General features: G+C 39.5%; 1 protein-coding gene across 5 annotated transcripts; it reads right to left on the bottom strand.

Annotated features, from left to right (window-relative positions):
• Positions 1–109: 109 nt before the first annotated feature.
• On the bottom strand, positions 110–27,611 carry LOC105476307 (von Willebrand factor A domain containing 5A). Of its 5 annotated transcripts, none has more exons than XM_011732095.2 (19): positions 27,528–27,611; positions 26,327–26,441; positions 25,457–25,514; positions 25,136–25,338; positions 24,602–24,824; positions 24,306–24,481; positions 23,925–24,039; positions 19,903–20,072; positions 19,582–19,670; positions 19,227–19,371; positions 18,716–18,795; positions 12,519–12,633; positions 11,572–11,736; positions 11,193–11,293; positions 10,562–10,815; positions 5,673–5,816; positions 4,842–4,972; positions 1,692–1,818; positions 110–1,193 (listed from the first exon to the last, which is right to left on the bottom strand). In XM_011732095.2, the coding sequence occupies exons 3-19, from the start codon at positions 25,497–25,499 to the stop codon at positions 1,114–1,116; spliced, it is 2,361 nt and encodes a 786-aa protein (XP_011730397.2). In that variant the 5' UTR covers positions 25,500–25,514; positions 26,327–26,441; positions 27,528–27,611; the 3' UTR covers positions 110–1,113. The 5 variants fall into 5 exon arrangements, 4 of the variants coding, with proteins under 4 accessions (XP_011730397.2, XP_011730396.2, XP_011730398.2 ...); XM_011732094.3 differs by lacking the exon at positions 27,528–27,611 and adding an exon at positions 26,553–26,697; XM_011732096.3 differs by lacking the exon at positions 26,327–26,441 and having other exon boundaries at positions 27,528–27,571.
• Between the last annotated feature and the right edge of the window lie 164 nt (positions 27,612–27,775).

Below are 27,775 nucleotides of genomic sequence, written 5' to 3'. Positions count from 1 at the left end.
CTGTGTTCTGGTCAATTTACTATCCTAGCTTAGCTTCCCAAAATGGCAGTAGCAAAAGATTTGTGGGGTAGGGAGACGAGACCACTTTAAGAACCACTGCATTTACTCATCAAAGGGTAGAAATAGTCGTTTTAATATTGATACAAGTTATTTTAAGGGACAGCATTGATATGAGTTATTTTAAGGGATAGCTTATCAAACAGGATCATTTCCACTAGGATAGGGTACATGAGACACAAGGGTCAGGAGCGATCATGGGGAGTTCCTTTCTTCCTAATGTGGTAAGTCCTCCAGATTCAGGTCCCAGGCAAAGCTCCCATTAAGCCCACCCTTCCCTTTACTGCACTAGATCAGGGCCTGACTTAGAGGACTCATAGGTTCAGGGTAGGACTAAGGATTGCATTATAGACTTCTTCCTAAGGTGTTTCATGATTAAGGAGGAACATCTCTCTCCAACAATTAGAGTTCAACGCAAGTCTTTCAGGCAGTGGAAGAAAAGGCATGTAGGTTGTGCAGTCTAGCAAAGCCCAGGCAGAATGAATCAGGAAGGTCCCCAACAGTGCCACCTCTCACAGAGGACCCTTGGAGTCTCTCTTTTTGTGATCTTGACATTACATTGATCCAGATGTTGGCTTTCAACTTCCCTCTAACTCCTCCTACACACGGAAAACTTCAAAGCTTACCAGTATAGTCCTGACAAGTATATAAGATAGAAAGTGAACAGACAAAGATAATGCAGAAAATTCTCTAGTTCAGGCATTCCCTAACATCAAGGCTGCAATCTTTAGTCTGTAGTTCATGTCACCTGTTTTTCATGTTGTTTCCCTGGAAACCCCGGGAGGAACATTACAAGCCTACGCATGGTTTGAACTCCTTCAAGAAAGGGAATAGGTTCTGGGACCACTGTCACTTTTCTGAGGGGATATCTTGGGAAAAGAAAGATCATATCCAAAGTGAACCTGGAGCAGAGAAGCAAAGTGGAGTAAGCATCCTTTACTTTCATGGCAAAAAATAAAGAGTTATAAAACACAAGAACACATTATCACAGAAGAAGTGATAATAGAGGAAATGACAGTAGCAAATTAAAGGCACTTCTTTTTCTGGATGGTATCTTCAAAAGGCAAAGATAGCAGGATCCACAGATGACTTCAGGAAAGTAATAGCAGCTTTCACAACCAAAGGCATGGTGGAGCCTGTGGTGAGGAAAAACAAGAATCAGGGATGAAGGATCGCAATGAGAGGCTCCTCCAACCTCCCAGATCATCTAGGAGTTGTGCTTTTCTCTGTCCTCAATCTCCCTGCTTTTTCTCCTCTTACTGCCCAGATTCTCCTTGAATCTTCTCTGGCCCCAGATACACTCAGCTGCAGTGAGATAACAAACAGCCAGGAGAATACACTCCAACTCTAGTCTTCTACTCAGCTTGGTACTGAGACAGTAAGGAGAATCAATGCCACTTGTCCTTCTCACAGTTCACACTCCCCATTCGTGTCCCTCTCCCTCCCTACTCACCCGCCTACCTTGTCCCCAATTTAAGATTTCACCCTTGTCCCCCCAAGAAAAGAACTAGCAGGCAGATTAGTAAAGATCTGAAGCAGGATGGTGGAGACAGGTGACAATGGGACTCTCTTGTGGTAACCTTCTGCCAGGCCAGGGAAGGGGAAGGAGACAGGCCTTAGGATTGTGCTCCTACCTGCATGGACACGCATCCAGGCCATGGCCTTCCTTTCCAGAAGCTCCCATTCACACTTCAAGTCCTTACCATTGCCATGCAGCCAGATCACAGCCAGGATGGTGGCCCAGCCTGAGGAATCCACAAGCTGCACAATAGATAGAGAGCTCCAGTTGGCGCAGGAAGTCCCTCAAAAGGATGCAAAAAGATTCGCTCCCTCCTCACTTAGCATCCTTCTAAATGCTACTAGATGGAGTTACCTGGTCTCTCTGTACCTCCAGATACTACTTGCAAGGCATAATGCCAGGCCTTAAACCTCAGGGCAGCAATCCACTGAGTCTCGAAATAGAAAATCCTAAGTTTTAAATCCAGTGTAACCACCAGGACAGTTCTGGAAACCCCTAAGACAAGGCTTACCCAGCTCTAGTAAGAGAAACATAGGCAAAATTACTTTATAGTTTATAAAGTACCTTCATGAGTCTTTTTAATTGTAACCCTTATACCCCCCCAAAAAAACATGAAAAAATATCAATAAACATTTTTAAGAAAGAAAACTGATTTCATAGAGAAGTATTAACAAAATGATTTGCCCAAACTTAGCCATCTAGCAAATGACAGAAGTGAGACTAAAGGCCAAATATTCTGATTCTAGTTGTATTGCTCTTATTTCTCAATAGAAAATCTCAGCCATACAGCAGAAAATTGTCTCCCATGAGTTTACACCCACTGCTCCCAGCTTCAGTTTTTAGAGTCAGGAGATCAAGGGAAATTCCTATTTTATATCATGACCTTTAAAACTTGGAAATGGGGCCGGGCGCGGTGGCTCACACCGGTAATCCCAGCACTCTGGGAGGCCGAAGCGGGCGGATCACTAGGTCAGGAGATGGAGATCATCCTGGCTAACACGGTGAAACCCTGCCTCTACTAAAACACAAATACAAAAAATTAGCCGGGCTTGGTGGCAGGTGCCTGTAGTCCCAGCTACTTGGGAGGCTGAGGCAGGAGAATGGTGAGAACCCGGGAGGTGGAGCTTGCAGTGAGCGGAGATCGTGACACTGCACTCCAGCCTGGGCGACAGAGCGAGACTCTATCTCGAAAATAAATAAATAAATAAATAAATAAATAAATAAACTTGGAAATGGTTATCATGTCCTCTCTGAGTGGTCTTATTTCACATTAGAATTCTCAATTCCTCCATTTCTTCCTTAAGAGGACTGCTTAAGTCAAAGCAGCAAACATCCACATGCTTGTTCTCCTAGTCTAAAAACAAACAGCATAATGATTCCAAAAATACAGCTCCTTAAATAGTCTATCTGGAGGTAAATGCACTTACAGAATTCTACAATCACAGCCCAAGAATACGGTAGCATTTCAGGTAACCCTGTTGTCCTCCATTACTTAGTTAAATATTCTGACTCATACAGTTGTAGTCATCTAAAACCTCTGATTTTCATGTGCAAATGCTCTCTTCTCTACCTGTAGAGTTGGGAATTTGCAACTCAAAACAGTACTTAGCTTTTATTCCTACTATATTGTTTTTCTTTTTTTTTTTTAATGAAAAATTGTAACTCATTATTCAGAGGTTTTTTGGGATCCTGATTCTTTTGACTGATAGTTTATCTCCCAGTTTTGTCATCTACAAATAGGAAAGCCTTGGTCTTTATCTTCATCTAAATCTTTATTGAAACTGTGACTCTCCAGAGAATTCAGAGCCTGGTGGGTCTAAAAATCTGTTTCAAGTTTGAAATCAATTCATCATTCAGTGCCATGGGTTTTCAACTAGTTTGTACTTGGTCCATGTTCTCATCATTAAAAAAAATGTATATCAAATTCCTTACTGAAATTCAGACATACCAGGTCTGTTGGTTCACTTGATTCCATTGGCCTGGATACCATTCCAAAGAAGGAAATGTCAATCTGATGTTTTTTGTTCCCAGTGCATCTAAATAATCCCTGTATCCTCTTCCAAGTGTGTATGAATTATCATCTTAATTACTTTTTCTATAACAGCATTTTCCAATAAAAATATAATGCTAGACACATATGTAATTTTAAATTTTCTAGTAGCCAAATTTTAAAAAGTAAAAATAAAGAGGTATAATTACTTTACTGATATATTTTATTTAACCCAATCTATTAAAAAGTCACCATTTTAACATGCAATCAATATACAAATAATTATTGATGAAATGTTTTATTCCTTTTTATATAAAGTCTTTGCAATTAGTATGGATTTCCCACCATAGCACCCCTCTATTCAATTAAAAATTTAGTTCCTCATTGGTATTAGCCACGTTTCAAAGGCACAATAGCCACATGTGACTAGTGGACACTGCATTGGACAGTGGAATTGCAGAATATCTTAAATTTATTTGATCTCTTTCCACATTTTGAAAGTTTAGAATGATATTTGTCCTTCAGGCTTTTTGCACCTGTCTCATGCCTGACAATTTCTCAATGAGTGTTAGAAGATTTTGCAAGTTACCTTGAAATTCTGGAATGCAATTTATCCTCATCAGTATATTTAAATACATCTGAAACAACTAGGTGGTTCCTATTAACAACACTTCATGTATTCTGACTTCAGTTAACTTTGCCAATGTCAGGACCACTTTCATCAGTATGAAGAGGAGCAACAACGAGGTTATTATTGGGAGTTCTCAAGATAGTCTTAGAACTGAATCTGGCTCTGCTACTGATGGGCTAGGTAAACTCAAGACACCTTTTTAGACCTCCCTAGACTTTAGTTTCTTCATCTATAAACAGCAACACAAATGGGATCTACTTTATTAAATTAACGTGTGAAATAAATAAGCTCATGAATATTAATTGCTTAGTACAGTGCTTGGCACAGAGTAATTGCTCACTAAATATTAGTTATATAACCAAGACCATTGGCAGGGAATACGATTAAAGTGGAGGAGAGTGTTGCTTTTCCTTTTTCATCCACCAACAAAAAAACCATCAATTCCTACTAGCTTCCCCATTAATCCCTTGCTCTTTCTGCTCTAACATGACCAGAAAAACCTTCAGCCTCTATTTATTACAAATTAATTTACTCTATGGCTCCCTATATTTTCCTTCCTCAGATAGGTCCTGAATCACCTCCATTCTCAATGATGACCTTTCTCTCTCAAAAACATACATACTCCTTTTTCCACTGAATCTTACCTCAGCAGGGTGTGCAGCCGTTATTTCTTCCAAACTCACACCTAGGACCTTGGCTAGATCTTCATTCAGATCCCAGGAACCATTTGCATTTTGGTGGTAAATCAGCTGCACAAGATGATTCTCTCCAAAGCCTTTGAGGAGAAAGAAAAGGGGAGGACGAGAAATTATGGAGCTATTGGCCCCTCAGCATACTTGAATTTAGGGCTGCTAAATTCAGAGACAGGCCATAGCAAGAATGCCATAGAAAGAAAGTCATCAGACAACATCCAGAAGATCAGTCTTCAAACCCTACTTGTGAAAGGATGACCAGTGGAACAGGGGCTCACAGGGGGTGGCAGCAGGGCTCTGCCGGGGGGCAGGGGGAGCCCGCAGGCAAGCCGTGTGAGCTGAGATCGTCAAGGGAGTTTGTTCAACTAGGGGTCACCCTAGACTCCACTGAGATAGCAGGTTTCAGGGTCCTATATGATACACTAATGAAGCTACTTGGGCTGACCCTGGGAAACATAGGGGTGGAACAGATCTGACCATCTGCCCGCTGCTTTTCAAACAGATGACCTCCTGGGTAAAGAAAGCCAGAGGCAGCAGAATATTGAAGGTTAGTTTCTCAGTCCTGATAGATTGGAGGGGTGAACCAAGGCCTGCCTCACCTGCATGGTAAGTTTCCAAGTTGGTTCTGTGGGTGGAGGAATGAGTCCTTTCCAACAGACAGGGCAACTTTTCGAGAGACATCCATGTCTTGTCATAGCTGTAACTACAAGCTTTTAGCTTGCCTAGTCCTATATGTGTGACAGAAAAACACTGTTGAGAAAATGTTCCTATTAAGGTACTCACCTGGACTGTGCCGGTCCTTGTGATTTATCAACCCACAGAGACTGTAATTGTCCACCTGGAATGAGACGGCCTCACAACACATAACTCTCCTTATGGGCTGAGATGCAGAAGGAGGACGGTCGGAGGGTAAGGCCTTTCGAAAACCTGAAAAAATCCATACAAACATTAAGACGGTGGCACTCCCTGCTCTCTGCAGTGGACGAAGGACCCTGACAATTCGAGATACCCTCCCGTCCACATGGGCTTCAGTCACCACCCTTACTGTGCTATTTTTCTCTCATATGCCCACCTCCTGTACAAACCCTCGCCCTCCTTCTAGTGTGTCCTCTGGAACTCCTGACACACGCTAAACAATTTTTCCTGCATCTTTAGTTTGACTACAGGAGGCTTCTGCCAGCTAAGTCTCAACTTAAAACTGAATTTATCCTCCCAAAAGACTATTCTCCTTCCATCACTCTCAAATGGTTGTTGCTCAATGTACCACACTTCAAGTAGGGAGGTAGGGTTGGCAACCTCTTCAGTCCCTCATGCTGCATCCAGATCATTAAATGTGGCTTACCTTCCACATGTCGTCACTATTGTCTACTTCTAATCCCTTTGTTACTTCCAATCATTCACTAAAGTATCTGAAAACTAGACCATAGACTTCCACTCCATTGAAAGGCCTACCATCATCTTGAGAGATTTCATCACCCATGTTGATACCCTACCCGACACCCTAATGCAAAGCTTCTTTGACTTCATCAAATCCAATGACTTCCACTTCATTCTACTGCTGCCACTTACTCCCGAGCCATGAAGACCTTGTTATTAGAATTGTCCCACTCATAAAAAATAAACTGAAAAATTGAAGCTGGGTACAGTGGTTCACGCTTGTAATTCTGACCCTTTGGGAGGCTGAGGTGGCAGGATCACTTGTGCCTACAAGCTTGATACCAGCCTGGACAAAGTAGCAAGGTCCCATATTTGTAAAAAGTTTTAAGAATTATCTGGGCATGGTGACATATGCCTACAGTCCCAGGCAGAAGGATCATGCAAGGTCAAAAGTTTGAGACCAGTCTAGGCAATGTAGTGAGACCTCATCTCTAAACAATATAAAAATTAAAAATTAGCCAGGCATGGTGGTGCATGTCTAGAGTCCTACCTACATGGGAGGCTGATGTGGGAGAATCACTTTAGCCCAAGAGATCGCAGCTGCAGTGAACTACAATCACACCACTGCACTCCAATCTGAGCAGCAGAGTGAGATCCTGACTCAAAAAAAAAAAAATTTTTTTTTAATTCCTAGTTTTAAAATACAATATCTGATTTTTCTAGTTTTCTAACTTAGAGATTTCTGTTTTACCTGATCTTTGACCTCATCTGGACTACTAAGTTCTTGACTTCTCTACTTTTTTTCCTATATGTCAGCTTGCTTCCATCAAGCTGTCTAGTGTTACCCTAAAAACAAGCTTCCTAGCATTACCCTGATACCAAAACCAGATAAAACAACAAAAGTAAAATTATAGGCCAATATCCTTGATTAACACAGATGCACAATCCTCAAAAAAAATACTAGCAAACCACATTCAGCAGTACATTAAAATGATCATGCATCATTATCAAATGGGATTCATCCAAGAGATGAAAAGTTGGTTCAATAAACATAAATTGATAAACATGGATTGCACTAACAGAAAAAAGGACAAAAACATATGATCATTTCAATAGATGCAGAAAAAGTATTAAACAAATTCAACATCCCTTCATGATAAAAACTCTCAGCAAATTAGGTACAGATGAAATGTACCTCAACATAATAAAGACAATTATGGCAAACTCACGACTAATATATTGAAGAGGGAAAAGTTGAAAGCGTTTCCTCTAAAATCAGAAACAAGACAAGGATGCCCACTTTCACCACTTCTATTCAACATAGTACTTGAAGTGCTAGCCAGCACAATGAGGCAAGAGAAATAAATAAAAAGAATCTAGATTGGAAAAGAGGAAGTTGCCGGGCGCGGTGGCTCAAGCCTGTAATCCCAGCACTTTGGGAGGCCGAGACTGGCGGATCACAAGGTCAGGAGATCGAGACCATCCTGGCTAACCCAGTGAAACCCCGTCTCTACTAAAAAATACAAAAAACTAGCCGGGCGTGGTGGCGGGCGCCTACAGTCCCAGCTACTCGGGAGGCTGAGACAGGAGAATGGCGTGAATCTGAAAGGCGGAGCTTGCAGTGAGCTGAGATCCGGCCACTGCACTCCAGCCTGGGTGACAGAGCAAGACTCTGTCTCAAAAAAAAAAAAAAAAAAAAAAAGAGGAAGTTAAACTACCCCTGTTTGCAGATGACACGATCTTATACATAGAAAACCCTGAAGACTCTATAAAAAAAAAAAAACTGTTAAATATAATAAACAAACTCAGTAAAGTTGAAGGATATAAAATCAACATACAAAAGTCATTAGTGTTTCTATACACAAATAGCAAGCTCTCTGAAACAGAAATCAAGAAAACAATCTCATTTGCAATGGCTACAAAATAATTAAAACATTTAGGAATAAATTTAACTGAGGAGGTAAAACACCTCTATACTGAAAATCGTAAGATATTGATGAAGGAAATTGAAGAAGACACAAATAAATGTAAAGATATCTCACATTCATGGACTGGCAGAATAAATATTGCTAAAATGGCCATAATACCCAAATCTATTTACAGATTCAATGCAATCCCTATGAAAATATCAAAGACATTCTTCACAGAATTAAAAAATCATAAATTTGTATGGAATTATAAAAAAAAAAGTCAAAGTAACCTTGAGAAAACACACACACACACACACACACACACAAATAAAATGCTGGACGCATCGCACCATCTGACTTTAAAATATACTACAAAGCTATAGTAATCAAAACAGCATAGTACTTGCATAAAAACAGACACAGACCAATGGAACAGAAATGGAGAGCCAGAAATAAATCCACACATGTACAGCCAACTAATTTTTGACAAAAGTGCTAAGAACACAATAGGTGAAAGACAGTCTCTTCAATAAATGACATCGAGAAAACTGGATATGCACATATGAAAGAATAATATTAGACCCTTATCTCTCATCACATAGAAAAACCAACTCAAATGAACTAAAGGCTTAAATGTAAGAGGTGAAACTATGAAACAACTAGAAGAAAACATAAAGGAAAATATCTTTGACATTGGTCTGGGCAATTATTTTTGGATATGAGCTCAAAAGCATGGGTGACAAAAGCAAAAATAGATAAATGAGGTTACCTCTTGTGTATAGCAAAGAAAACAATCAACGGGGTGAAGAGACAACCTACGGAATGGGAGAAAATATTTGCAAACCAAACATCTGATAAGAGTTTAATATATGCAAAATACACAAGGAATTTAACTCAAAACCAAGAAAGCAAATAACCCTATTTAAAAACGGACAAAAGATTTGAATAGACCATTTCTCAAAAGAAGACACACAAATGGCCAATAGGTATATGAAAAAATGTTCAGCATTACCAATCATCAGGAAATTGCAAATCAAAACCACAATGAGCTATCACCTCACACCTGTCAGAATGACTACCACCAAAAAGACAAAAAATAACAAGTACTGGTGAGGACATGGGGAAAAGGGAATGCTTGTACACCGTTGGTGAGAATGTAAATTAGTATAGCCATTGTGGAAAACTGTGGCTCCTTAAAACGTTAAAAATGGAACTACTATATGATCCAGCAATCCCACTGCTGGATATACAGCCAAAAGAAAGGAAATCAGTAATATCAAAGAGATATCAGCACTATTCACAACAGTCAAGTCATGGAATCAACCTAGGTATCCATCAGTGGATGAATGAATGATGAAAATGTACTATATATACACAATGTCACATTATTCAGCCATAACAAAGAACAAAATTCTGTTATTTGCGACAACATAGATGAACTTGGAGAACATTATGTTAAGTGAAATAAGCCAGCCACAGCCTGGGTAAAATGGCAAAACCCCATCTCTACGAAAAATACAAAAAATTAGCTGGGCATGGTGGCATGGTAGTCCCAGCCACTCAGGAGGCTGAGGTGGGAGGATTGCTTGAGCCTGGGAGGTTGAGGCTACAGTGAGCCATAGCAACAGTAAGCCAGTAAGCCATGATTGTGCCACTGCACTCCAGCCTGGGCAACAGAGCAAGACCCTGTCTCAAAAACAAAGAAAGAAAATAAGTCCAGAACAAATATATAAAGACAGGATAGGCAAATATATAGAGATAGAAAGTAGGTAAGTGATTACTGGGACTGGTGGGGAGGGGAGTGGAGGAGAAGATAGGTGGGGTCAGGGAGAGAAATGGGAAATGTCTGTTAATAGTTATGAAGTTTATTTCTTGGTGATGAAAATGCTCTAAAATTGATTGTAGCAATCAACGGTTGCACAACTCTGTGAACATACTAAAACACATTGTATTATACATTTTAAATGGGTGAATTGTATGATATTTGAATTATATCTAAATAAAAAAGATATCTATACATATAAAACTCAAAACCAAGAAAGCAAATAATCTTATTTAAAAATGGACAAAAGACTTGAATAGACACTTCTCAAAAGAAGACACACAGATTAGGCAGTTTGGTTACTCAGTGTTTACCTGCACTTTCTACATTTTAATGTTTGTTTTTTTGTTTTCTCTTGGATTATTTTAAATCTCCTTGCCAATGTGATGCATTCTAGTTCCCTGGGACAGAAAAGTTTAACACTAACCAGAAATCCTAGATGTGGAGGTAGAAGGAAAACAAAGCAACTTAAGAACATTTCACAGCCTTTTCCTTTAAATAATGTGCTCAGATAGTCAGAACCTTTTATTATATACGAGTCTGAATAGAATAAAACTCATTACCTGATCGGCATCTTATCTTCAATGGGGTAGAAGCACCCAACAGCATTGGCCTTGGGATGTCCCTATGAGCCAGAGGCCCCTGAACTGGCTTGTTGAGCTCCTTATTGATAGCAATGAAAGCTGTGAAGGAGCTTATGACACCAGACTCAAGGCTGAGGTTCAATGCATCTTTTTTATCACTTGCTGGAGTCTCCCTGAGGCCCATGTCCTTGGTCTGGAGCAAGGACTTGGCAGCAAGGCGGTGAATGGTGAAGCTAAAAGGAAAAAATTAAAAAGTACTGAAATGTAGGGAAAGACACCCATATACCAGTTTCTCAGGGCTCCTAAAAGTTAGGAATAGAAGAGTTAAGATAAAGTCAGATAAGGGGAGAGATAAGACTTGGGTGGTTTAGAAATAAAAAATGATTGTAGGAAAACAATTACAATGAAGCCCAAAATTAAGAGAAGAAATCTAATCCCCAAAGATGGCAGAGGAAAGAAGGAAGGAAGGAGGGAGGGAGAGAGGGAGGAAAGGAAGGAAGGAAGGAAGGAAGGCAGGAAGGAAGGAAGGAAGGAAGGAAGGAAGAAAGGAAGGAAGGAAGGAAAGAAGGAAGGAGGGAAGGAAGGAAGGAAGGGAAAACTGAATTCTCACTTGACATCAGGCTTGGGTTGTAGAAGAAATGTCGCTTTATCCTCAAAAGTCTTGCCCTGGAGTGTGTATTTGAGGCATACTTTTCCTGTTGTCTCTGCTGCCTGCAAATTAGAGATGAGTAGAAATGATGGAAGAAGGAGATCATCCATGGAAGGATCAGAACAGGGGCAGGTACCCAAAACAATGTATTAAAATATCTGATGAAGAATCGGGTAGCCTAGGAAACCAGAGACCTGAAACGATGGGAAGGAAGTAGGCTAGCTCTACTTGGCAAGTGCCATCATCTCTGGTTGAGATTAAAATCCACCTACCAGCTTTAGTGAAATGGTCAAGTGTGGTAGCTCTGTGACTAGAGGAACAAACAAGAATGGGAACTCACTGGCATCCTCCCGGTCAGTTGGGCATAGATGATTAATCTCTGACCCCTAAAGATGACGGTCTGTTCTGGGGAAAGCATTTTAGCAGACAGACCAGGAGGCAAATGCCAGCTCAGAGAGACATCCTCTACCACAGGCTGCAGAGAGCGTTTCAGAGTCCTGAGAGCCTAATGGAGGGAAGAGAACAGAATAAACACAAATGATATGGACAATGGCAGCTACCATTAACTGAACATTTATTTATGTATCAGATATGGTACAATATAATACATGTCATGCCTACTCCTCAATACTATTCCAGGAGATGGGCTTTATGTATGAAGAAGCTTTACATATGAATAAGCCAAAGCTGAAATATTTAGTACCATAAATGTAAATAAAGAAAACGTTTGAGTAACGAGACCCTTGGAGAAGGGGATTAGATAACAGGTGGCACCAACTGGGAAAGAGGAGCTTAGAAATACCACCAGAGGGGTCTTCTCCTTGTGCAGAAAGATGAAATGGAATAGCAATTTACTACCTCTTCCAATCCATTAGATCTATCACGATTATTCCTTCTCCTTTTCTTTGTATAGTTTGCGTGCAGGATGCGTGTAGTACAAAAAGAGGTTCTAAAGTGCAGACCTAGAATCTTAGTCATGAATGACAGTCAAAGCTCTTAGTTTGTCCATGTCTGGTCTTAAATGCAAAGGCCCCGATCCCTTTCAGAATCTTGTCTCTGCGCTTGCAGCTGTTGGGACCAGATGTCATATTTCCAGATACTACAGAGGGCTTCTATTACATGAGGCCAAAAGTAGCCTGACGAAGTATACAGCCTAAGGCCTTGGGGATATAGGAACAGGTATCTTGGAGGAAAGTTGCTACCCCTGCCCTTGCACAGTGTCCCCACCCCATTCCACTTTGGTCTGGATTGCCACCTCCGGACAGACACAGCCAGTCTGTCCCTCACCTTGGACTGCATCCTGTCTTTGCCTGTGATAAATTCTGAGGTGCCGCCTGATGCCCGGGCAATACCTTTTATTAGGCTGGTGGAGGCACCTTCTCCGATACCGAATGAGAAACACCTGCAATTGTAAAAGGACAGAAGTTAGACGCAAGTATTAAAGAATAAACATATAAAATTAATACATATGGCCAAAAATACATAAGGAAATAGTCTACTTTCTTGACCAAAAGTGTAATAGCTACCATTTACTGAGTATATTCTATATTTTAGGAGGTATAAAAATGCCTTAAATCAATGATTCAATTTAATCATCACAAAACCCCTAAAAAGCAGGCTTCTGCTTCACTTTGCAGATAAGAAACTGAGGCCCAGAAAGTTTAAGAAATCTTTCCAAGATCATGCAACTACTAAATGATAGCAACGTCACTGGAGCACTGATCCACCTTACTGCAAGATCCCTCTGGCAAACTAACAGAAAGATAGAAACTAACACCAGTTCCTACCTAATGATGTGCTGGTACCGTATCTCCCCCAGCAAGATCATTCTTAGGGAAAGGAAGTGTGCCTCCTGCTCTTCTAACTGGAGAGTTCTTGCCCTGCCTTAGTCCATGTGCACCAAGTAACTTCTTAAACATAATGTGATTTCCCAAATAGAATTATATATAAACAAAGAATATATTGGTAGTACTAGCACAGGTGCTTTTGGAAGGCATGTCAGACAGAGTTTTCATTGCAAATTAATACCCTGCAATTTTGGTTTATGTATCAGTCTCTCTTCGATTAGTGTGAGTCATCATCTCCAAGTCTAGTGGCATCAGCATTAGGATCAATGCTCTACACTTGTTAGACTCAGGAACAGACTTCTAACTGGACCTACCTGTAACGAGACTTCCTAAATACTACGACCTGACGGCATCTTCATATCACAACCTTTAAATTTCTAACATGATCTTTGAATTGTAGCCTATGTTATAAAGTGCTGTTATTTTTTTAAGGTCTTTTGTATAAAATCAAAACTGAACAATTTTGGCTGGGTGTGGTGGCTCACAATTTGGGAGGCCAGTGCCAAGAGTTCAAGAGCAGCCTAGGCAACAAAGTGACAGACCCTATCTCTAAACAATCAAACAACAAAAAATTGATGACTGACTAGAACTCACGACAGTGCTACATGTGGATGATAATAAAAATCAAAATATTACAATAATAGCAAAAGTTTATATAGCACTTACTTTTTATCTAGCGCAGTTCCTAATACATTCCCTAGGTATACTCTTTTAACCATAACAATAAATCTGTAAAGTGAGTACTATTAGGATCCTAATTTTCGTGTGAGGAAACTAAGGCATAGAGAGATTAGTTGATTTATCTTCTGCAGGCAAGTAGAAGAACTGTAACTTAAATCAATGACTTCTGACTTAAAATATAACACCCTAGGAAAGTTCTGCTCACAGCAATGCCACTGTAAATTGTTTCAGGCCAGCAGAGAACTAGGAAAGCCGTATACAATATTTACAACAACTTGTTTGAAAACATCAAAGGTCTACCAAGATAAAAATCTATGGGCCAAGACCTGGGAGAGGAGAGAAGCCAAGAGAAATGAGCCCAGCATCTGATGTTCCTTGACCCTTCGAAGCAAGTGCCAAGTACAAAGACAGATGACTCAAAACCCAAGTGGTTACACACAGGCGGGAGGAACAAAATAGCAATTCGCGCTTTTCATAGCAAAGGTGTTCTTGTAAACACCTAAGAACTGAGGATACAACCCTAAAGGACTACATCCCAGAGGTAGAGGTGAATCCGAAATAGACCAGCCATCACCGTGCCTGAAGTTCATCAGACCCTCACTGGATTAAGATTATCTGTTCCCAGTCTATCCAGTGACCATTCAGAAGCAAAGAATGAAAAGAATGCATCCTCTCAGAGGGAAGATGTCATCTAGAGGATCATCTAATTTCTATAATTTTTTATTTGACAACTAACAAAAATAGAAAATCCTCAAATATTGGGAAATTAGGCACTGTACTTATAAATTATACAAGCTTAAAAATCATAATGATAATTGGAAAATATTCTTAAGTGGATGACAATGGCAAATGGCATATCCACATTTAAAATTCAGCTACAGATGTGCTTAGATCTATGGCTCTGAATATGCAATTAGAAAAGAAAGTCTAAAACTCAACTATCAAGCATCTTTCTCAAGATGTTAAAAAAGGATGGCCAATAAACCCAAGGAATGTAAAAGAAAGAAAATAATAAAGATAGATAGGAGTAGATATTAATGAAATCGAAAACACTTACATGATAGAAAGTACCAACAAACACAAAGGTCCTGGTGTTTTGAAATTATTATTAAAACTGATAAATATCCAGTGCAAGGAAAGAAATATTAATAGAAAAGGCACAAATAACCAACATTAGAAAAGAAAAGGTAATATCACTACATATTCTACAAAATTTAATAATATTATTAGGCAATATAATAGACAATCTAATGCAAATAAGTTCAGTAAAATATGCAAACTTTTATAAAAAATAACACATAAAATATGAATAGTTCAAAACAAATACTTTCTCAAAAAAATATCCAGGCCAAGAGAGCTTTGCTGGCAAATTATAATAAATAGTTATGAAAGAAAATCTTTTGGAGCAAGGAAAAAAGGCAACCTTCACTGCTCATTTTATGATACTAGCATAAAATTGATATCAAAACCTGACAAGATAAGACAATATATGTCAATATTTCCCACGAAAATAGATTCAAACTCCTAAAAAATGTATTATCCAAAGGAATCAAAAAATATATGAAAGAGATTAATATATCACAACTACTTTGGGTTTATTCCAGAAATTCAAGGTTGGTCTAACGTTTAAGAATTATCATTAGAATTCAGACTTTAAAAGAAGAAAGGATAAAATCATACATTAATCTAAACAGATACATAAAATACATTTGATGAAATTCAACAATCATTCATTATTCAAAACGAAAGAAAAGAGAGAAAAGAACCCTCAAAACAGAAATAAAAGGGAATTTCCTTAATCGTAGAAAGGATAACTACAAAAAAAAAAACAAAAAACAAAAAACCCTTATGGCAAACACCATACTTAATTGTGCAAAGTTGAAATGTTCCCGTTGAAGTCCAAAATGAAATAAGGATATGATCATTTTGATTCAGATTTCTACTAGAGGTTCTCTCCAGGCTAATCCAGAAGGGAAGAAAAAATTTTAAAAAAATAAGAAAAAGAATATTTTTAAAAATACGAAAAATAAAACTGATATTTTTTGCAAATGTGATTCTTCATGGAATATCTAAAAGAGCCTGCAAATATATTTGCAGACTCTTAAATTAAAATATAATTTAATTAATATCTAAATTAATTAACATCATTAAATACAAGTCAAGGTAAAACAAGCTATAGAAATTCATTTCTAAATAGAAATAAACAACCAGTAAATAAAATTATTAAAAAATACTATTTAAAATAGCATCAAACACCTAGGGAAACAATTTAATAAAAAAATGCACGAAGCCCTCTACACAGAGAATTATGAAATATTACAGAGAGATTTTGTGTGTACAGACTTCCCTTATCTGCAGTTTTATATTCTATAGTTTCAGTTACCTGCGGTCCACTGCAGTCCAAGCATATTAAATAAAAAATTCCCAAAATAGACAATTCATACATTTTAAATTGTATCCCATTCTGAGTCGTATGATGAAATATTGTGCCATGCTGCCCAATGCCACCCTGGACATGAATCCTCTATGTCCAGTGTCTCCATGCTGTCTATATGACCGTTAGTCACTTAGCAGCAGTCTCAGGTAACAGACAGATACATGTGGTATTGCAGTACTTATGTTCAAGTGACCTTTATTTTACTTAACTGTTCATTTTATTATTAGTTATTGCTAATCTCTTCCTGTGCGTAATTTATAAGTCAAATTTTATCATAGGTATGTATGTATAGACAAAAAACATAGCTGAAACAAATGTGGTAAAAGGTTGACAACTGGTAGACCCAGGTGAAGGGTATATGGTGTCCATTGTACTTTTTTTTTTTTTTCAAGATGGATTCTCGCTCTGTCACCCAGGCTGGAGTGCAGTGGTGCGATCTCAGCTCACTGCAACCTCCATCTCCCGGGTTCAAGCAATTCTCCCGCTTCAGCCTCCTGAGTAGCTGGGATTACAGGCACACACTACCATGCCCTGGCTAATTTTTGTATTTTTAGTAGAGATAGGGTTTCACCATGTTGGCCAGGCTGGTCTCAAACTCCTGACCTTGTGGTCTGCCCGCCTCGGCCTCCCAAAGTGCTGGGATTACAGGCACGAATCACTGCGGCCAGCCCATGCCATTGTTCTCCATTGTTCTATTTTTGCAACACCTCTATATGTTTAAGGTTTCTTAATAAAATGTTGGAAACAAACACTTCGAGAAATCAGAGACCAAAGTGAATGAAAGGATATACCATGTGAATAGATTGGAATGCTCAATATAGTAAATAGTCAATACTGCTTAAATATATCTAGTCAATGCAATTCTGGCCCATATACCAATACGTTTCCTTTTCTGGTAAAAACCGACAAGCTAATGCTAAAATACAATTACTAACAGTCAGGTGTAACCAAGACAGTCTTGGTTATGAAATGAACAAAACTGAGGGCTTATCACTATTGGAAATCAAGATTTATCATGAACCTGTACTAATTTATATGGTGTAGTTCTAGCACACATCTAGATGAATAGACCAATGCAATGGAACAGAGGATCCAGAAACAATGTACATGTGCATAGATGCTTATTGATGACAGAGATGACACTGTGGAAAGGACCAACATTTCCATAAATGGAATAGGGTCAATTTGATATCCACATTACAAAAATACAAAACCTTGGATAGGGAAAGACTTTTTAACAGGACACAGAAAACACTAACCATAAGGGAAAAGATTAGAAAGTATCGAACTACATTAAAATTAACAACTGTTACTTGAATACATTTTGAAGCTAAGAGCAAACTACAGAGTATTTCTAGAACATACAATCAACAAAGAGCTTGTATCCAGACTACAGAATGAACTATAGATCAATAAGAAAATCAACCTAATAGGAATAAATAAGTAACAGGAAAAAGACTTGAAAACACATCACGAAAGAGGACATACAACTGGTGAACAAATATGAAGTAGTGCTAAACTTCATTCATCGGCAGGAAAATGTAAATTAAAACTATAATAAGACACCACGACACACACACAAAACTAAAATTTAAAGACAATATCATGTTTTGGATAGGAAATGAGGCGATTGGAACACTCCTACAATAAATAATTAAATTAGTACAACCATTTGGAAAAATGTTTGGCGTTCCCTAGAAACTCCACAACTCTTGTCTACTCAGAGAAAAATCTACGTATATAAATATGTATGTATGCATATACACGCGTGTGCAAAACAATAATGTACAAGAATACAAAACTGTTCACAGCAGCATCATTTTTAACAGCCAAATCAAAGTCCTACAGCATTAAAATCAATAGATAAATTATGGTATAGTCATTTTATGGAATACCATACATCAGTGAAAATTAACTATGGCTATACTTAAAGTATATATGAATTTCTCAACATATTGCTGAAAGAAAAGAAACAATATACACAGAAACAAAAACATATTGTATAACTCATTTATTTTCACTCAAAAACAAGCACAAATAACCCATGATGTTGTAAGTCAGGAAAGTTTTAGTGTGTAGTGACAGGGAATAGGACATGATGGAAAAGGGTACAGATGGAGAGGCCTACTACCATTCCAGGTTTTACCTATGTGGTGATGACACAGTGCATTCACTGTGATAATTTATCCAGTTGTATACTTATAATTTTTGTAGTTTTCTGCATGTTTTACTTCCCTAAAAATGTTTATAGTAAAAAAAAAAATTAACATCTTACTATTCAATTCTCGTGTCCATTGTAGTTTAGAAAGAATAAGAAACAATGGTTTTGCTGTGTTGTTGATGTTATTTGGAAAACTGTTTTTAATTTTTATAGGAAAAAATAAATTTTCAGCTGCTAAAACTAAATTCTGAAATCATTTGGTCCTCTTTAAGGAATGTCAACAGTGGCATCATGTGGCACTACAGTCTGTATGCCACTACTTAGCTCCAATTACCCAGAAATCACATTTTCTTCATACCTGTGTTTCTGTCTGTTGATCCTAACTTCTTTAATTACACTAAATGTGTCTGTAACTTCTCCATCTGTAAAGACAAAAAGCTGTACAAAGAAAGAAAATGTTCATCAGGTCTTTGTCAAGTTCATTTTAAGAAACCAGAATTTGCCCTTGAAAAATCCACCTATTTCATTGCAGAGGCTCTGGTACCTCTTCAAAGAGGCATGAAATCCCTAACGTTTCAGTCGCTAGCACCACATTCGCACATGATCTGTTCAGAACCCAGGGAATTTTTAGCATCTCCCCTCCCAGCTGCATCTAAGTTATTGTGGCACTCCATAAAAGGCCTTCCAGTGTCCATTGCATGGAGTTAAGGAAGAAGAAAAATGCATCGTCTTTTTTTTTCTATTTACTATATGATAGAAGACTGTGAATTACAAACCATATTTCAACACATTGCATGAAGCTCAGGGGCACAGATTCTTAGGGATTTCACATTTGCAGTCTCTTCTGTGAGCTCTGTTCCACTTCTTACCTGTAGGGGGTGGCCTGGGATGGAGGGTCCTCTGTAAATGTTCTGGAGTGGTGCCAAGATTTCAGTGCCCCCTAGGTCGGCCTGCATAAGTTTAACTCTCCCCAGAGCCTCCTCCATTGTTTGCTGAGTGTACGTCACACTCTTCCTGAGAAAAACAAACACACCCAGTTACATGAGGGCTACTTAACTTTGCCCAGTATAGAGTCCCTGAACTGAATTGAAAAACCCCCATGAAAAGACAGTCTTATCCGAAACCCCCAATGCCAAAGTCAACTCCGCAGTAACCCCTTTAACAATTTAGTCGCTTTCTTTAAAGTCTCATTCTGTACTCCCTATTGTCTTTCCAGAAACTTACGGAAAGTATGCCTCATAGGAAGAGCCAAATCCATAGATGTTGAAATAACAGCCCATAGGTAAACTCTTCAGCAGCAAAATCAGTGTTTCCTGAAGGTAAGAGAGCATGAGGAGACAGAGCGAGAGAGGCTCGTCAAAACACACGGGCCCTGCCAATCGACTCTGGAGGATGTAGGCCATCACCCACCTTGTGCCTTCTTACATTCCAAAGCTAACCTCGGGGTCGTCATGCTGCTGTCTCAGGCTCCAGATAGACCCTAATTTAACCCCTCAGATTCATCCTCACTTGAGCATGTGACCCAGAAGAGGAAAGAAGCTTTACCTTGGCTGCCTGGATGCGCAGCTGAGATGTATCCTGGCTACTCATGGGGCTCTGCATACTTCCTGAGCGGTCCATGAGGAAGACAAACTCTCCACAGGTATTTGATGGTTGATCTTCCGGGATATTTGGATAGAAACTCACCATTGCGGATGGATCTCCCATCAAACGACCTGTTCAGAAAGGATACAGCCATTGTAAGACAAAAAGGAACTCAAGAATCCTAGTACCTAAGAATCAATGGTAGTGAATTCAATTAAGAGCTAAGAAAACTGAAATCTAAAACACTATGATGATTCGTATACCATAACTGCTTGCAACGGGGTCGAGGTGAGTTATAACTATATAAGACAGACAAAAGCAGAACAGATATGAAAAAGAAGAAAGAGGATAGAAGTTAGTAGACACAAGCAATAGTTAAAACATTATCACTGATTACCAGTTTCCTGGCAGCTAGGCAAATGAATGAAACACATTAGGTTAAAATGTTCCAGCATTTGCCAAAAGAATCAGACAAGTTTATCTACAGAATCAAACCTTTTCTTCAAATCAAATAAACAGGAAATGTATCACATGGGCCTTAAGTCTTTAATTACAGCTTTGAAAAAAGTGATACTCACATGGACAATTTTTCAGTTGACAATTTACAAGAGTTGAGAGTATAAGTATTACACCCACTGAGGTAAGTCTGTCTGCTTTGGCTATGAATAACTCGCTGATAGTCCCCAGAAGAAAGGGAAACACTGAGATACGTGTTGGATTCTATGAGCATCATCCAAACAATGGTGTGGGGGTGACCACAGGATCCCAGTCTATCTGGCCACATTGTCAAAGCCATAGCTGTGACTATTTTTAGAAGCAAGTGAGGGCTGATACAGGAACTGAAATGCTAGTATTGAGATAGTGATGCAATGAGAATGGCTGGGTTAACTCCAACTTTACAGAAAATATAAGAGGCTATATAATTAAATTCCATTATCCCGTTTTTACAAAGTGGTTCCAGGATCATAGGTTTATATTCTCAGTAGACCCGGGATTTGGTATGACAAGAGAATGTGGCTCAGTTTAATTTCTTTCCCATAGGATATGTCAATCACCAAACTGGCTTCTGAATAAGATGGATGTTGCCCATCAAATATATGATAGGACACTGGTTCAAAAATAACATTTATACAATCCAGATGTCTGGATATATGACAGAGGAGGAGCTTTTTTGGTGAGCAAGGTTCCTTTCCATTCTCAGAGACAGCTGTTTTAAATGGAGCTGGTGCTATACTGAGGAGTCAGAAAGGGTGGCATGAGTATGATATGGGGTAACACATTTAACCTGTTTACAACAATGCCAGATGAATTGTAAGCGTTATATGTGGATTATCTACTATAATTTTAGCCTGGCTCAAATTATTTTCACCTCCATGAGTCTCAGCTTCTTTGTTTTCAAATGAGGCATTTCAAACTTCAGCTCCTCTGCTTGCTAGCCTCATGTCTTCCTCTAGCCTCATGTCTTCCTCTGAAAAACCAAGGTAGTACCACCTACGTCAAGATTATTTTAAGCAGGGGTATCCAATCTTTTGGCTTCCCTGGGCCATATAAGAAGAAGAAGAATTGTCTTGGGCCACACATAAAATACACTAACACTAAATATAGCTGATGAGCTTAAAAAAAAATCACAAAATAATTTCATAATGTTTTAAGAAAGTTTACAGATCTGTGTTGGGCTCCATTCAAAGCTGTCCTGGGCCCCGTGCGGCCCCCAGACTCTGAGTTGAACAAGCTTGATTTTAAGAGTTAAGTAATATAATATACTTAAGGAACTCAGTTTAGGGCTCAACTCAGATTAAACCCGTAATAACAATATTATTAAATTATTTCTAAATTGTATTTTTACACACTTTTAAAATTAAATTATAAATTTAATTTTAGAAAGACATTATGTTCTTAATATCGTAAGTACATCTGTTCTAAGTTTGTAAAAAAATAACATACTGTGTTTTTGTCATATAGCTGTAGGTTTCATTTGGCAGAACTCTAAATGGTTTTAGTGAGCCAAGCTGCCGCTTAAAGTTGTCATTTGCTTCCTTGTGTGGATGAGAACAGCAAGTCGTTTTGACTAAATATATGACCTGGGAAGCAAAACTTGAGCAGTCCTGCTGGAAGGGATTCACAAGACTGTAAAGACTGTCCCTGATGTCCCCCCTTGGCCTTCAGAACTGGTCATGGGGACTAGATGAGAAAATCTACATAGGGACCAAGGGAACTTCTTAGAAAAACAGGGACTGAGATCTCAATGCTTACCTTTTGAGATCCAACGTCATGGAACTTTCTCTGGTGAAGACAGTCCTTTAAAATAATCTTAACTGACAAGTAGGTCACTGTTGTGGGAGTATTTCATGGACACCCAAGGAAACAGTCACCATAAGGAAAGGAAAAAGCGGAACACTAATGTACAAAGACAGAGCATGGAGCTTCATGGAAGAGGAGCTGGTTACAGCAAATCTGGTGGAAACTGGGAGCCCCTTGAATGACCTTAGCATGGAGAGCTGGCCCTGAGGAAGAGTGGTTGAACAAGTGAGGGAAAACTAAAAAGTTCAATTTGTGAGCTCAAGTATGAAGCTACTTTGGAAGCAAACATTAACAATGAGAGAGTAGGGTACTCTGCAGAAAAACAACTATAGGGTATTTTCTTGATAACAGTTATAATTATAAAAGCAAGAGCCTAACTCAAGTCATCTCACTTTGACTATGATTGTCACCAAGGACATGTCCATTCCACCACGTGTAAATGCTTCAGAAGTCGCAATAGCACTCCAGTCCTGCGTCATTGAAACCCAGGAGCATGGCAGCCCAGGAAGCCCCCAAGAACACAGCAAACTGACATGGGTTATACCAATTTAAATTCCAAGAAAGAGTGTGTATACATAAAGGAAAATTTCAAAAGCAAGAAACATTAAAAGAAAACAAGAAACTAAAGTTATTAAGAAGCTAAACTTAGTCTTAGGAATTAAAAAGCTGGGGCAAAACAAAAAGTTTTGGAGATGAAGGGTGGTGATGGTTGTACAAAGTGAATGTCCTGAAGACCACAGAATTGTACACTTAAAAATAGTTAAAATGGTCAATTTTGTTATGTATATTTTATTTCAAAAAAGAGAGAAAAAAAACTTCAGTTGAGACTGCATGTAGCTGTGATGAATCAATCAATAAAAATTATTTATTAGATAAAAAAGAAATTAAGAACTAAACTTAGTCAATCTAATCACAATTACTGCTTGCATTCTTCCTGTGTTTTAAAATGTTTTTCCTAAAGCACAGATTATTTTATAGTGGTAATCTGTCTATAACTTACTTTTCTTTTACTTAACATTCTTTGGAGGTCATTTTTCCAATTACTTCAATCTGTCAGTGTACATTATTTTAGGAGCTGCATAATAACTCATGAAGTATACCTAGCATAGGAAATTTAGCCACTAAGAGACATTTTGATTGCTTACTAATACTTGATATTATTAAAATGGTGGGGGACATCTCAGTGCATATTTTTACTTATATCTAGATTTATTTCCTTAGGCAAGATTTCTAAACGTGAAATTATGACAGTTAACATTTATTTAACATATATGGCCAAATTTATCCTCAAAAGGTTAATTCACCACACCTTTTAAAGCATGAAGCATCAGATTTGGAAATCATTGATAATTTGAAAGGTGAAAATGTCACATGATTATTTGGATTTCTGTCAATACTGATCATTGCCACATGTTTATAAACTGGCCATGTTTTCTCTTGTAAATTATCTGTTCCTGGCTTTTGCCCAATTATCTACTGATCTACTTAAATTTGCCTACAAGACGTATCACATGACAGTCATTAAACCTAACCATTTTGGCATGACATAGTGTAAACTATTTCAGTTTTCACACGTATTAACCACCACTGGAGGGAAGGAAAGAAAAGAGAGTAATTTGACAGTAATTCCAAGACAGGGAGGTGCCCCTTAGAGGATTACTACAAAGGAAGAAAGAAAATACCTGGCTTCATTTGAGGCATCCCCATCTCCAAAACCACGCTGGGGGTATGCACCTCACTGTAGTAAATCAGGAGTTCCACGTCCCGATCAAACTTGTGTCCAGCAGCCAGGGAAACCTGAGTTGAGGACAGGTAAAGGAGCCACATTAGAATCATCACTGCTTGCTACTTGGGGCTGAGGTCAGGGCTACAGTCCTCCTCCATGAGAGACATGACCAGGAACAGAGGTGAGGCTGGAGAGAAGGCTCTGGAGATTAAACGAGGATATGGAAGGAGCATGTGGGACCCCCTCTGGGTTATCATTTGGGAAGAACTGGGTGGGGACTAAGTCAAGACTCAAGCAACAGAGGAACTGACAACAGCAGTATTCTCTCATTAACTACCTGAGCGGAAGTCTTGTCTTCTCCTAGGTACTCAGTGGGACTCAAGGGGCAGTTGGATTGGACCTTCTCAATGCCATGCTTGGAATCTATGGTGGCGACCATGCTGAGTGTGTAGGGCAGGTCCTCCACAGGGACTATAGGAGTCTTCACATTAAGGCAACTGTCCTTCGACAACCCTATAAAAAGTGAACTAGTTCTGTTTTCCTTGCCAACACTTTTTAAGACACTCTCAACCTTAAGAAAATTTCCCCATTTATGTCACCCACCACTAGTATTCAAAGGGGAGAGATACTCACCAGAGAATTGGTATCTAGGATTCAGGACAGCTGGGAGGACAAAGCGCAGAGCCCCATCTGTTTCCAGAGGCAGCTCCTGCACATACTTCAGGGTGACTGAGGCCTTCGACCCAGGTTGGAGGTTACCCACATTGCAAGAGAAGATATCCCTGGAGCTGCTGTCCTCCTCCAATAAGAAGGCCTGGTGGCCCTGGGAGATGGCTTTCTCGTAGTTGGTGCGGGCCTGAGAAGAACAGGGCGAGGGATGGGAAAGAAAGGGAACATCCAAGGTGACATGGCTGAAAAAGAGACGAGTAGTGCAGAGTGGCTGTGATTGGTCTTGTCTAATCACAGCTATACTTTGAATGCCTCTGATTGATTTTTCCCCCCAAATGATTTTAGAAAAATGGCGGTTAGAAAAGAGTGGAAGAAAGAGCTTTCAACATCAGCATGTTTTGTGAAAGTATATTTAGTAGAGATCATAAAGAGTATGCATTAAGGAAATAAGAAGGGAGGAGGTAATGTAATAAGAAGGGAGGAGGTAATTTCTACTACCTTCATCTTGTCTTGTAATTCTGCTACAATTTTCTTCCCATCCACCAAGGCCTCAAAGCTGTAAACAGCAGAGTCTTCATCCATGGGGAACAGAAAGACAGCCTCCAAAGGAACTTTCTCCGCGTTCTCATAGTTCAAAGTTGCAGACACATCAGCCACAAACTCGTAAATGGACACGCTCACAGAGATACTCTTCAGTGGCACTGTAGATAGACCAGAATTCAAGTTCATCAAGCTTCAGTAGGATGCTTCCTTGTAGATCAAGCCTTGTGCTAAGTGCTGAAGATGCAATGGCGAGTAAGAGTCACAAAGTAAGCTTACCTGGCTCCCGTTGGAGGGTGAGTAGGCCATAGAAGTGCACCATGGTGATGCAAGATTTCTGCAGAAAAGACATATCACAAACAGGGAGACATGTTGGAAGTTATCTGTTCAAACACCAGTACTTTATGTGCTTTTCTCTGGCATAAGAATACAGTCAAAGGGTTAATGTTGGAGTTAGGAAGTTGGAACCTTTAAAAAAAGGAGACAAAGATTTCCATCAAAAGGCTCCCTTTAAATGGCAGTTCTAGGTGGGGAAGGTATAAGATTCACTGGTATCTACTAAACAGGAAATCTCTGAAACACCCTGAGGCTGTTTCAAATACCAATTCCACTTTCTCAAAAGTGTGTTTAATTCACCACTCCTTAGGCATATGGAACAGGTGTCACTAACCCCTCTGAGTCTCAGTATTTTCTTTCTAAAATGAGTAGCATCATATCCACACATCATATATGAATTAATACATGTGAAGTCCCTAGAATAGCACATGGCCCATAGGAGGCATTTATTCAATGATGACAGACATCACTATTGTCTCTATTATTGTTGTAACTGTTAATCAATAAACCTCTGCCGTCATTCACTTTGGATCATGGCATTCAGGGACATGCTGCATGTGAGAAGCTGTGTGATCCAAGATGGACTCCTGCCACAGGCCATTTATCTTGTGGCTTTTCTTTGGGACTCAAAATTAAAAGATACCAGTATACTTGTTTGTATCCATCCAAGATATTCTAATATATATAAATATTATATATGCACATAGCCTACATTGGCACCCCAACTAAACAGCACCAGTAAATCAGGCTTTTCATTCCATATCTGTTATTTTGAGAAATTGGATAAAAACTGAGTGTGGCAAAATGACTCACAATTTGACAGCAATGCAGAGGACAGCGGCAGGTGTGAGGAGAGAAGAGGATGCTCAGAAAAGGGCTTCTACGCAGACCTCTGACCTGGGCAAGTTGTCTGGTAGAACAGGCTGGGCTGGGGGAGGGAAGAATTTCCAATAACTCATTAAGCAGACAGCCTAAAGCAGGAGACTCACACAGGAGTGAAACAGCTGAAAGAGAAGCTCTCAGGCTAGGCAATACTCACCAACGGTGGCTTGAGTAAAAGAGAGAGACGCAGAGGGGGTCCCCTACAAGGAAATAGCCTTCACTTCCTGATTCTAAGCTCAGAAAAAAATCCTCCGTTGAGGAAAACTTGCTATTCTGCACCCTTGCCCCCACTCTTCCGAGTACAAACAAAATTAGTTTGGGTCAGAATTAGTTCTGTCTTTCAGGATGGCACTTCAGAAAGGCAACTTGCAAGGCTTAGGTAGAGACCGGCCACCAAGCTGAAAGCCATGAATCTGAGGCAGCTGGGAGAATACAAGTCTTCTGGCCTAGCCAGGTAGCCGCTTCGGGAATGCAGTCCCAGCAGGGGCTGCTCAGCGGCTAGAAGGGAGGGAGCAGAGCTGGGTGGCACCACCGGCCACACACACCCCTGCGACCTGTGGCAGGGGTTGAAGTGGAGAACCCGGAACCAGACAAGAAGGAGATTTGGGGTAAGAAGTGGGGCTTGGATAAAATCAGAGATTGATTTAACCTTTCCATTTCAGTCCCAGATTTCCAATGTCCGCGTATTTACAGAAGGGACTGCGTCAGTCTCTTACATTTCTATATAGAAGGGCTTAGAGGCTGCAGTTGATTGGAGTAGATGGAGGCTTACAGCCTCATTTCCTCAGCTTACACTATCTTGAAATTCAGAAAACATCAATTGTCTATATCAAAGAAAGAAAGGGGGTGAAAAAGTAAAGTAAAAGAGAAGGAAAGTAGGAAGACGGGCCTTCAGATTAGGAGATGCCTAAATCCCTCCTTCAGCCTCCAAAAGATTTCCCTAAACTACCAAACTTGCAGGAAACCTTCCTGGGGTTCATACATCAGGATGAAATCCTCCACCCGTGGGGCGTGCAGTTCAAGGAGCCCCTACAAATTTGGGCACTGGGGAAAGGGAGCTAGAATGCGCAGCTCTCAGTCTTCTAGAGCAGGGGATGGAGCCAGGCCCTGCACCGACAGCTTGGTCCCCTACCTTTTTCTCCTGCAATCCGGAGTGCTCTGAGTCACAGCGGAGTGAAAACAGCTGCGGTCACAATTTCCGGAAAGAACCGCCCCTTTCTAGGGACCGTTTATAAAGTAGGGACTACAAGACTAAGGGATCAACGGAAAATTATTAAACAAATAATCGAACTTTCGCTTGTTTGTATCAAAGGAAAAGTCTTCGGCTTTGGAACGTTTGCTTTTTTTATTTGCTCTTTGCTAAGGAACAATCAGAGAACC

The sequence above is a fragment of the Macaca nemestrina genome, chromosome 12 (genome assembly GCF_043159975.1).
Source record: "Macaca nemestrina isolate mMacNem1 chromosome 12, mMacNem.hap1, whole genome shotgun sequence".
Taxonomy (NCBI): domain Eukaryota; kingdom Metazoa; phylum Chordata; class Mammalia; order Primates; family Cercopithecidae; genus Macaca; species Macaca nemestrina.
This window is presented reverse-complemented; position numbering and strand designations above follow the sequence as displayed.